General features: G+C 34.0%; 5 protein-coding genes across 5 annotated transcripts; 3 read left to right on the top strand and 2 right to left on the bottom strand. All coding sequences in view use genetic code 12, as the record gives it.

The window, feature by feature from the left end:
* Positions 1–1,773: 1,773 nt before the first annotated feature.
* CD36_25580 (Rho-GTPase-activating protein, putative) lies at positions 1,774–6,147 on the top strand (the record flags this gene model as incomplete). Its single annotated transcript, XM_002421610.1, has 1 exon — positions 1,774–6,147. One exon carries the CDS (start codon positions 1,774–1,776, stop codon positions 6,145–6,147), a length of 4,374 nt encoding a protein of 1,457 aa, XP_002421655.1.
* Positions 6,148–6,509: 362 nt separating this feature from the next.
* Positions 6,510–6,779, top strand: CD36_25570 (BolA domain protein, putative; the record flags this gene model as incomplete). The annotated part of the gene is made up of 1 exon (XM_002421609.1): positions 6,510–6,779. The coding sequence occupies one exon, from the start codon at positions 6,510–6,512 to the stop codon at positions 6,777–6,779; it is 270 nt and encodes an 89-aa protein (XP_002421654.1).
* Positions 6,780–6,897: 118 nt separating this feature from the next.
* Positions 6,898–8,487, bottom strand: CD36_25560 (bypass of stop codon protein, putative; the record flags this gene model as incomplete). The annotated part of the gene is made up of 1 exon (XM_002421608.1): positions 6,898–8,487. The coding sequence occupies one exon, from the start codon at positions 8,485–8,487 to the stop codon at positions 6,898–6,900; it is 1,590 nt and encodes a 529-aa protein (XP_002421653.1).
* Positions 8,488–9,016: 529 nt separating this feature from the next.
* Positions 9,017–10,108, bottom strand: CD36_25550 (regulator of ty1 transposition protein, putative; the record flags this gene model as incomplete). The annotated part of the gene is made up of 1 exon (XM_002421607.1): positions 9,017–10,108. One exon carries the CDS (start codon positions 10,106–10,108, stop codon positions 9,017–9,019), a length of 1,092 nt encoding a protein of 363 aa, XP_002421652.1.
* Positions 10,109–10,297: 189 nt separating this feature from the next.
* Positions 10,298–12,232, top strand: CD36_25540 (ESA1-associated factor, putative; the record flags this gene model as incomplete). The annotated part of the gene is made up of 1 exon (XM_002421606.1): positions 10,298–12,232. One exon carries the CDS (start codon positions 10,298–10,300, stop codon positions 12,230–12,232), a length of 1,935 nt encoding a protein of 644 aa, XP_002421651.1.
* Between the last annotated feature and the right edge of the window lie 19 nt (positions 12,233–12,251).

The following is a 12,251-nucleotide window of genomic DNA, read 5'->3' as shown; positions in this document are numbered from 1 at the left end:
ATGTATGTATGTATGTATCTTAATGTCGGGTTTAAAATGCATCAAGTCAGTATCAAATTGTATCAAAGTTTATGTCGCGTTTCTTTCACTACAAGAACGAATCTGGGTTTGAAAAAGATAGTGGATAATTCTGATATTTTTATAGATGGGTAATTCCATAGGACGGATAATACTACCAGCAGATGTATATTATTATCACCCACCACCAATATGACACAAAGCAAATGTTATTTAATACTTGTTAAATTGTACACGCACAAATTAATAAGTTTAAAACCTAAATAGAGAGAGAGTGAAAAAAAAAAATTATCGCCCAAAACATCAAACAAATAAAATTGAACAAAAACCAGAACAGGAAAACACGAACGAACAATAGTCATACAATAACACACCCACCAACCAACAATAGTAAGCAGTAATAAAGTATATGTTGATTAATTTTCATCTAGCATTCTTATTGTTAGTACAATATTTACTAATTGGCAAGAAATAATGTATATATAAAATTTTTTTTTCTGTAGTTTTGAATAGGTTTAACCAATTCTTTGATCAACAATTTTTTTTTTTTCTTTCCCACCACCACCAAAACCGTCTGTTTTTATTTCTCTTCTCTCTCTTAATTTTTTTTTTTTACACCTTCATCTTGTTTACTTTTATAATTGTATCTTCCAACCAACACAATTACCCAATTTGATTCTTCAAATATCATTAATTGATTATTAGGATTCGTGTTTTATTTTCTTTTTCTTTTGTTACTACACAGATTGCATACAATACACATATGTTGTTATTGATATCATCCCTACTTTGATTGAGATTTACTTATAATTTACTTGCCCTAATACATTCCTTTTTTTTTAGTTTCTTGAATCAAAGTATATATATATACATTGTTGTTGTCAAGTGGATCGATACAAGAAGATTTGTTACACATTATTAACACCACTAGAGGTTGAACAATTCTATATTACTACAAAGAACAATTTTTCCAACTATTCTGTCATTCATTATAAACCGATTTCCCATTACTTCCCATAAACCGTGGTTGAATTTAAGTTGTATAATATATTATTTGTTGTTGTTGTATTTTGGTGTTTAATTAACGTTAACCTACAGAGGTAAAAGGAAGAGACGAAACAATACTTTTGTCTTGTGCAGCATATATTATTTATAGTCAAGTGGACAGAAATAATAGTTCAGACAACAACTACCAGACAGAGAGAGAAATATAATTTTATTTTTTACAACCACCACCAACAGTTTTTTTTTTTTTTTTTCCCTCCCTCCTAATTTAAATCTTTAGTGAGAGAGAGTAAGTGAGTGAGAAAACACACCAAAGGAAAAAAAAAAAGTTGTTTGTTGTTTGTTGTTTTGTTGTTAGTTGTTCTTTTTGGGAAATTTTATTATTTTTAACTTAACTTGAACTAATTTGAATTGAATTTATCAACAAATCAAATCACTATAATTCAACCCAGACTAACTCCAACCCCCAACCCCCAACTCCCAACCCAACAAATACAGAACAACTGTGAGAGTGCCACAACAATCAAGTAGAACATTCACCAAAAATAATTAATCTTTCTAAAAAGATATACCTATTTTTTGTTTCCTTGATTTTACACCTACAGTGATCAATAACCCGGAGTGGAGTATAAATCAATTATTTTAAAAGTTGATATAACAAGACACCCTTAATTTAAAGTTGTTTGGTTGTTTGTTTACTGCTACTGGGTTTTGGTTTATTTTGTGTTTTGATTTTGACAGTTTAATATCATGAATCATTCGTTTGATACCCCTCAACGAGGTAATAGTATTCATCAATCATTTGCCAATCCCAATACAACAAATACAACCCGATCGACAATAAATATTGTTGAAAGTCCCGACAACCGAGGATCAATAATAGCTACAACTGAACCATCATCACCGCCGCCACCACCTCCCAAAAATTCCGGTTCAAGTCCTAGACGAAAATTTAATCCATTTGGTCATTCTCGTTCTCATTCGCATACTTCTAATAACGGAAAAAGGTTGTTTTATCCAGTACATCATGACGGAAGGTATCATAATATAAATGACCAATTCCCACCAATATCATCTGTCTCACAACCAATGCATCCATCTTCACCAGTACCTACTTCACCTACACCTATACCCGCAGCTGCACCTGCACCCACAACCAGTAGCAAACCCAAGAGAGAACAATCCTTAAGATACTATATACCTCGAGATACCCCACCACAAACCCCACATATGAATCAACTTCCGAAACCTGTGGGGAAACTGCCACAACCAAATTGGACAAACTTGATACCACCACTACCGGGGAAACCACAACCATCATACAATTCACATGATACTTTCCAACAACAGAAACAAAATAAACTAATCGATACTGACGATTTCAATTTTGGTACTGAACCTATAATATCAACACCAGAACCGTCGTCAAGGCAACACCCCGAACCATTGTCCAATCAATCCAACTTTAATAATAACAATTATAGTAATCATAGAACATCGACAAGATCAGGACTAGACCCTTCTCAGAGACATTCAATTGCTGTTTCACCAACTCCAGAAAAACAAAATTCAGCAACTCAATCGACCGACACTATCAATACCAGTTCAATTCGCCCCGCACCTTCAGTATCAGGATCATCATCTTCATTGCTACATAAACAACAACTTCAGGAACCATCTTCACCTTCTAAACTGGAAAGAAAACCAGGTCGGAAGAAAAGTCGCAAAGTTTGTGCCAAATGTGGATTGGAAATTACCAGCCAGTTTGTTCGAGCTTTGAATAATGCATATCACGTTGATTGTTTTACTTGTCATGAATGTGGCAAACAGTGTTCCGCAAAATTTTTCCCATATGAAATCACTAATGAACAAGACAGCACCAAAACCCAGGTAGCATTATGTGAGTATGATTATTTCAAGAAATTAGATCTCATTTGTTATGTTTGTAACTCAGCTTTAAGAGGACCATATATCACTGCATTGGGTAACAAATATCATTTAGAACACTTCAGATGTAATGTTTGTCAACGTGTATTTGAGTCCGACGAGAGTTATTATGAACACGACAACAACATATATTGTCATTTCCATTATTCAAAACTCTATGCAAGCCATTGTGAAGGATGTCAATCGTCTATTGTCAAACAATTTGTTGAATTGTTTAGAGGTGGCCGAAATCAACACTGGCACCCAGAATGTTATATGGTACACAAATTTTGGAATGTTTGCATAACCCCAGATTCAGTTGGTCTTCAAAAATTGTTTGATTTACCTGATGATGTTCTAAATGGATTAAAGTTAATGAGAGATGATAACGAAAGTCACATTACAGTTGATTCCGCCATGCTCATGTCTATTGAACAACAAATTGAACAAGTAGTGTTGAAATGTTGGGTCACTCTTTCTGGTTATGAAGAGATAACTGCCAAATGTATATCGGACATGTTATTATGTGCTTGTACTGGTAACAAATTTAATGGTATAGTAGTAACGGGGAAATTGGTTTTAAATGTTGAAGTTTTGTTTAATGCCTTGGATTATGTAATTCTTATGTGCAAAAGTTCGCATGAGTTGTTGCATAAAAAATTTGGTACTCCTCCTAATCAAGATGACCTGGAGTCCTCAAGTACAGAAGAAGAGTATTTTCAAATGTTGAAAAAAGAGCCAAGAAATATTACCGGTAAAATTATGAGTTATCTTGCCATATTGAGGAAATCCGACCATATAGCCAAATCAGGAAGTCTTTCAGCTGAACTACTTTCAGTGATTACAGGATGTGCTCATTATTTGAAATTATTAATTCGAATTGGATTATACAATGCGTTGAAATTAAACAAATTGTACGGGACCACTAATGCCATAGAGAAGTTTTTACAATTGACTTCAGAGCACGAAGCCATTAGTTTATTAGCTGGCGATAGCAAGACTCAATTGAGTTTGATTAATTCCAAATTGACGATTCCAGCAAGTTCAACAGATGCATGTAGTTCCTGTGCCAAGAGTATTGAAAAATCATGTCTTAAATTAGATAATAATCGTTGGCATATTAGATGTTTTGTTTGTTCCTTGTGTAAGAGAACTATCCCCCCAATAGAAGCTAGTGAAACCAAATTTGATGTAATTCATCAATCGATTGTTTGTCGAAAATGTCCATGTGAGCAATTTGATACAGGGTTCCATTTAGTGTCTGATTTATCACAATTGATATACTTGTTGAAAATAGCATTGTTTAGATCACGTTCTGTCATGAAAGTAGATTTGACAAAGATTCCAAGAAGTTATATTTCTGACTCACAATCAGACACTGATGATGTTGATGTTGCTCAAGATAATTATTCACAAACATTAAATGACGTGACAAGTTTAAGAAGCAAACGACAAAGTCAAAAATTATCTAAATCGATCAAGAAGAAAGCTAGAAAATCCATTATTGTTGAAGCACCAGAAGCCGACAAGGCGAGAAAAGAAGATATCAAAACACATCCTTTGGGTATGAAAAGTGGTGTGGCAGCCAATGACGCATTAAAGTCTGGTGGTATAAATGATGAAAGCACTATTGCTGAAGAGTTGAATGATTTGAGTTTTGATAGTCAAACGTCAAGGCAGCAAGGAACAAGAAAAACAAGTAGTGCATCACAGCTATCATATAATCCTGGTGGCGATGAAAGCCTTTCGGTAACCCGCAAGTCACTTAAAATCCGAGACGAGCCTCAAAGACAAACTACACATACGCATCTTGATCGAACATCTGATTTGTTAAAGAATGAGAAATCATTAACTTTGGATGACATCCCAAGAATTGTTGCTGCGGAACAAGCAAGAGAACAACGACCAAATGCTTTCAAACACCATAATAGTTTGTATCAACGTCAAACCGCCCCTCATCGACTCAAAGCTTCTGGCCATACTTCTACTGTTATTACCCCTACTGGTGTATTAGATAATATTTTAAACACTTCCCAACCACATCCTGAAGAACCAGTTGTCAGAAAGCAAAAGTACTATTCAGAGTTAACCAAGGATGAACACTTTATTATTCGCCATATTGCCGTGGAAGCTCTTAGTCACATAAGCAAAAGCTATTCCAATAAAGAGGAATTATTATCATTGATCCAAACAAAGAAACAACCTACATTTTGGGACAAGTTCAAGTTTGGAGGTGGCGATGGCAAAAAGGATAAAGCCATGGCAGTATTTGGAGTTGAGTTGCAATCTTTGACGAAAAAATATGGTATTGATTCTGATTTAGGTGTAGGTCCTTCGAAATTGAGAATTCCTATAGTTGTTGACGATATTATTGCTGCATTAAGACAGAAGGATATGTCAGTTGAAGGTATTTTCCGTTTAAATGGTAATATCAAAAGACTTCGAGAACTAACTGAACAAATCAATAAGAACCCCTTGAAATCACCCGATTTTAGTGTTCAGAATGCTGTTCAATTAGCAGCATTGATGAAGAAATGGTTACGAGAACTACCCAATCCATTGTTAACATTTGGTCTTTACGATATGTGGGTTTCGTCCCAACGACAAGTGAATCCAGTTTTGCGTAAACGAGTTCTACAATTGACATATTGTATGTTACCTAGAAGTCATCGAAATTTGGTTGAAGTATTGCTTTACTTTTTCAGTTGGGTTGCCTCTTTTTCAGAAATTGATGAAGAAACTGGTTCCAAGATGGATATCCATAATTTGGCAACTGTTATCGCACCTAACATATTGATTTCAAAGCAATCATCAAACTCATCATCAGGGAACTCTTCTAATTCTGGTACCAACAATTCGGATTCTCAACAATCATCAGGAGATAACTATTTTCTTGCCATTGAAGTTGTTAATCAATTGATTGAACAACATGAAGAGTTTAGTATTATACCACTGGATATACTTGAATTTTATGAAAAATGTGGGTTTGACAAATTTGATTCCACCAAAAAAGAAATTACAACTAGAGATGTAATGATGAAGATTGATAAAGAATTGAAGGAAACACCTGATTATTTTGATAATTTTGAATTGAAAAACCCCGCAGGTTTAACTAGCCAAGAAGTTAAACGGAATTCTGTTTCTCGAATTGAATCAAAAATTCAAAATAAAGAGTTGAATGGTATTAGTGAGAGATAAACAGAAGTTAATAAGAATTTCAAGTCATTCCTTTATTCCCTCCCCTTACTTTTTTCTTTTCTTTTCTTTTCTTTTCTTTCATATGTATAAATATATGTATAGTGTGAATTATTATTAGTATTACTTTTTAGTATTGGTGACGTAAAATGATTTTAAAGTAGCGTGTGCTTCTAATTGCTGTTGGTGTATAATTCTATTTTTATATTAAAGTAGGAAACAAAATTTGTTAATCTAAACCATCAATAGTGTGAAACACCACACGACTAATTTTTTTTTTTTAAAGAACAACCTCAAAAATTCTTGATATTTATCTTTTCCTCTATTTATTCTTTAGAGCTCACAGCCTACAACACGTAACAGTTATGTCATCGTCTGTATTAACTGCTGATTTGTTAAGAGATATAATTGCCACCAGATTAAATGCTAATTTAGTTCAAGTTGAAGACATGTCTGGTGGATGTGGTCAAGCATTTGCTGTAATAATTGTATCATCATTATTCCAAGGGAAAAATAAATTAGCTCGACATCGATTAGTTAATAATGAATTGAAAGATGAAATAGCGAGTATTCATGCATTTACTCAAAAGGGGTTCACACCTGATGAATGGATAGCTCAAGGTGGACACCTATAAATTGTTATACTGTTTTCGAAAGGTTGTCAAAATACTGTTAACAGATATATATGCCCATAGACACTCCAAATTATAATATTTTATATATCTATATCTATATGTATGCCACTGTATCTATTTATAATGTATTTCGTTTATATTTTGATGAATATTTTTGCATAATCAATATCCATACTCCAAGTAATATACCAAACATTAGACTAATAATCAAAGGATAAGTTCGTAAACCAACTTCACTTGATTCTGCCAATAACCCAATTAAAAATGGAATTCCTGCTCCACCTCCACCACCAAACGCACAAATAAATCCAATACCTGATGTTTGATATTTGGCAGGTAATATATTGACCAGTGATACAATGGTGGTCGGGAATATTGGACCAATAGCAATCCCAGTAACAAGTACTACCAAAAACAATACAATTACTAACAAAGTACTGGTCTCAATAAAAGTTAAAACCCAAAACAATAAACATCCTAAAAATGACACTAAAATATAAATAAGATTAGCCCATAATTCACTACTAAAGAAATGAGCAGTCACAAATCCTAAACCAATTCTTCCTATAGTGACCCCAGACCAAAATGTCGTAGCCATATAAGATGCAGTTTTATAATCCAAATTCTTAATCCTTAGTAAAAATGTCACTAACCAAGCAGCAAATGCAGCCTCACCACCAACATAAATAAATAAAATCAATGCAAATGACCATACCAATGTTGATGATAATGTTTTTCTCACTGATGTTGAGTGATGATCTTCCTCCTCCTCTTCTAATTCTTCATTATCGTCAACAGTAGCTTCCAAATCAAAACTATCTTTAGTAGTACTTCCGTGAATACCAGTAAAATGTTCTAATTCAATACTTCCATCTTTTTGTGTTTGTCCTTGTTGCTTCTGTTGTTGATGGCGTAATTGCGATATGTATTTGTACTTCTTGGGAGTTTCATATTTAAACGTGAGGATCAATGATACCAAACAAAACCCTGCTACAACACTCAATATAACATAATAATTCGGCCATTTCCAAGGATTATTAGATTTAGATAATAAATATGATATCAAACTTGGAGAAATCAAGCTCCCTATTCCGTAACACCCATGAACGATACCCAATAATTGATTTGAATCAACAAGATTTCCCATCCAAGTATTTATTGAAGCATCTAAAGTACCAAACCCAACACCACTCATAAAATAACACATTAGAAAAATCACAAATGGTGGCTTATGAGAAGCAATCAAGTAGCTTAAAGCCATTGATGTAGATCCTAGAACCGTTACACCGCGTATACCTAAATATTCATGAGTTATACTATTTATCATTGCTGTCAATAAATAACCACTGACGGAACAGAAGAATATAAAACTAATTTGAATATCGTTTATTGAATAATCATGTTGTAATTTTGGGATTATTGTCCCCACAGTTTGTTCTGCCAATCCAAATAAAATAAATACCCCAAATGAAACCAATATTTGTAATTTTAAAAGTCGGGAATTACGCCAATTTGTTGAATCTATAGTCAATATTTCACCTTCAAATTCTATTTCATGTTTAATGTTTTGAAATTGAGGAGTTTGTATGGGTGGCACCACCACAGTTGAGCCACTATTGCTACTACTACCAGAAGGCGTAGTTTCTTGTGATGCGGGAAATTTTGTGGGTAATGGTTCTGGATCTTGATTGGTTTTATCTTGCAGCATTATTGAATGGTTCTATAATGCTTAAATCGCAAGTGGAGCGAGCTGAGAATTGAATTGGATTGCTAAATATTGCTTGAAAAAAAAAAGTGTTTGACTTGCACCACCGTTATTCTAATAAAGGGATCTTGCTTTATAAAAACAAATTAAACCAAAATATTATCAAATCGAACTGAATCAAATTGCCAATTCAGTTGAAGATAAGAGAAGGAAAGAGGTAGAAAAGAAAAGTTGGTTTACAAGATTGGAGCGGTTTTTTTTTTTTTTTGTTGTTTTTCCGCCCACAAGGTTACGAGGGTGGATTCACCAACTGAATAAAGTGGACGCAGCTGGTCTGTGGTGGAGTTGCCAATTCAATTATCCCGAGAATTGTTCCAGTCAACAACTCCCAAACAATATCACGTCACTAACAATCAGTCGATATACACCTAAACCATACTCCAGAAATATAATAAAACAAGGAAACTAGTCAAGACAAATTGATATTTGGTTTTATTGTCATTGCTTATCGCGTGTGCCTTCACTCATTGATCTAATTTGATTTCCTATAATTACTTACAAAATTACTAACTTCAAGACGATCACTAAAATCCACCAGCTTTAACAGATTCATAAACTCCTTATACTCGGAAATTGTCACAGTGGAAGCCAGATCATCTTGATATGTAACATCTAAGTTTTCCCTACAACACCCAATCAACGACACACAATCACCAAGAAGAAACTCTTGTCTATAAGCAAGTTCTTGATAAAATCTCGATACTGACATCTTTCCATACCGGCACTCTACAATTACCAATTCTAAAAATCTACCCTTGGGATCATCTGGAAACAATGGAATTGCCCTTACCGCTAAACCATCTTGTTTAAATATGTGTCCTTCACTCCAGTCAGAATACTTTTCGATGAATTTTCTGGTAGCATACTTGTCTGCTCCAGGAATCATTAATTTATGACTGTCCCAACCGTTGGTAATGTTGTCAATTATTGCTATCCACCATCTCAAAAGAGATTGTCCATTCAAAAGATTCTTATATGGGTTCTTGGCTGAATTGGGGAAAAGATATTCTTTAGCAGGTTTTGTGAAAACACACAATTTTAGGTTCTGGGTCTTTGGTAAAGTTCGGTACTCAATGCATTCTTCTTTTGGTGGGATATCGTTATAATAGGGTAAATTTGGATAGATGTCTGGCAACTTATCACGTAACCTTTGTAGACGGACCAAAGTAGATGGATCCGACACATCTCTCGATTTTTCTTCCACATTGTTCATTTTTATCTTATAACCATTATAGTTGATAATGTATTGCAATACAGGACCAATTACCAGTCCTATTTTAATTGTTGATTTCTCTAATCCAACAGTATCACATTTGGAAACATAAACATATTTTTCAACAAAATCTGAATAAATTTGTAAATATACGAAAACTTCTAATCCCAAGACAATCAGATCTTGATGTAATAAAGCGAAAAAGTGTCGAATTTTAACAGTGTCAGGTTTCCCAATTGTAGATTTTGGGATATGTATTGGTGACTTTATATATATTGGATTAGTTAGAAAATAAATGGTTTCAAATTCACCATCTTTTAATATATCTGGAGAAAGCATGCAATCAAGCATTAAACTTGGGCTGATCAAAAGTAATGAAGAGACGCGATTTTCAAATCCATCCAAAACTTTGTAGAATTTTTTTCCGTCTTGATCAATCCCATTTTCAACAGTTTAACCAAAAAAAAAAAAAAAAATACTCATACTTTTTGTTGTTTAACAGCAACCACAATAACATCAGTTTATTAATCAATCTTTACAATGTCAGCAAATGATATTCTTGATGTCTTAAACATTCAACGAGATGAATCGAATCAACCACCCAAGAAAAAGCAGAAATCCTCGTCAACGCCAACATTACCAGATGGTAAACAACTAACTGGGATGGCCAGAGAATTATATAATTTAGTAGGACCAAATACTCCACCTATAAATTTAAATTCACATTCATATACTGCCAATAAAGAGAAGATGAAAAAGTTTAAACCATCCCCATGGACTAGGATGCCATTCACTCCAAAACAAGGTATAGAATTGTATCACTGGGTTAAAGGGTCAAAAGAGTTGATTGAACAACAAGAACTTGAAGAAGACGGCACACCAAAACCATATTTTTTTGAAAAGTATAATGTTCAGTTGGAAATTCCTGAGTTTATTGACGAAGATACATATGATCTTTATATGATTGAGATTAAAGAATACGAGAATAAGGTAAGAGAGGAAAGAGAAAGAAGAGAGAAAGAACGCAAAGAAAGAGAGAAAAGAGATTTAGAAGAAAAGAAGAAGCAACAACAACAGCAGCAACAGCAGCAACAGCAAAAAGTACAACAGGATCAGCAGCAACAGAAACAACAAAACAAGAACGCGGACGATGGAAAAAACACAGAGTCAAACAATAATGCTGATCAAAAGGAAACTGAACAAAAATCCGAGGAAAACAAAACTATAGAGGAGAAAAAGCAAACTGAAGAAAAGAAAGATGATGGGGAATCAAAAGATACAAACAATGAAGCAAAACCCGTCGCTGAAGATGTAAAGACAGAAAAGGAAAAAACTGAAGACAAAGAACTTCCTAAAACCAATGATAGTGAAACTAACAAAACAGAGAAGAAAGATGATGAAGAGGCTCTGGCAAAGAGTAAAGACTCTACTGCTGAAAGCCAATTAGAAAATAAAAAAGAAAATGACGAAGATACAGACTTGGAATGGACATACAAGGAGACAAAGCACTTGTTTGAATTATGTCAAGCGTTTGAGTTGAAGTGGCCAATAATACACGACAGATTTCCAAATCCAAATCGAACAGCAGAGGACTTGAAGGAACAATTCTACAGAATATGCATTAAGATTCTTGAAAATCAAGAAAACAAAAACCAGGCATTGATAGACTCATTAAAGGCTTATTCAAAACCTCGAGAATTGGAAAGAAAACAATACCTTGAAAACTTGCTCAAGAGAACGCCAGCAGAAATTGCTGAAGAGGAATCATTGGTTATTGAAGCAAGAAGATTCGAGATAGCAGCAAAAAAGATGCTAATGGAAAGATCAAACTTGTTAACGTTACTCGATTCTCCACAAACTACACAAAATGTATCTCAATATCAATCTTCGCAAGGTATAACCAATTTGTATAATAATTTGTTGATTTATGACAAGCATCAAAAGAAAAAGCAAATGGCAAACAAAGCCAATACTCAACAAGAACCTGTCCCACCACCAATTCCATTAGCTGCATCATCATCAGTGAAACGTGATCGTGGTTTCCAAACTCAATTGCAACAATACTTGTCTAGTTTCTTGAAACAAAACCATCATACAAACCCTGCAGTCAAACAGGAAATCAATTCTATACAACAGTTATTGATGAAGAGATTAACACAAAAGGAAGAAGAAGCCTATGGTTTGCATTTCCATGGAACAGAAAAGTTGAATCCAGGTGTAATGTTAAGGTCTCAACAAAAGCTACCTGGTTTAAATCAAAGACAATCAATATTAAAGTCAGTAAATATTTTATTACAGGAAATGGATATCCCAACTGGTGGTGGTACTTCCTGGAAACCAATAATGCCCACCAGGAAAACTATGGCAAAATATGACGAATTAATTAGATCAGTGGTTACTTTACTTGATGTGAAAAAGGCAAAAGACAAATTAGAGGCGGAAATTAAATTGATAAAGAGTCAAAGGGGGTTATAGTTAAAATGTATATTGTATT

This window comes from Candida dubliniensis, chromosome R, assembly GCF_000026945.1.
Source record: "Candida dubliniensis CD36 chromosome R, complete sequence".
Lineage (NCBI taxonomy): Eukaryota > Fungi > Ascomycota > Pichiomycetes > Serinales > Debaryomycetaceae > Candida > Candida dubliniensis.
This window is presented reverse-complemented; position numbering and strand designations above follow the sequence as displayed.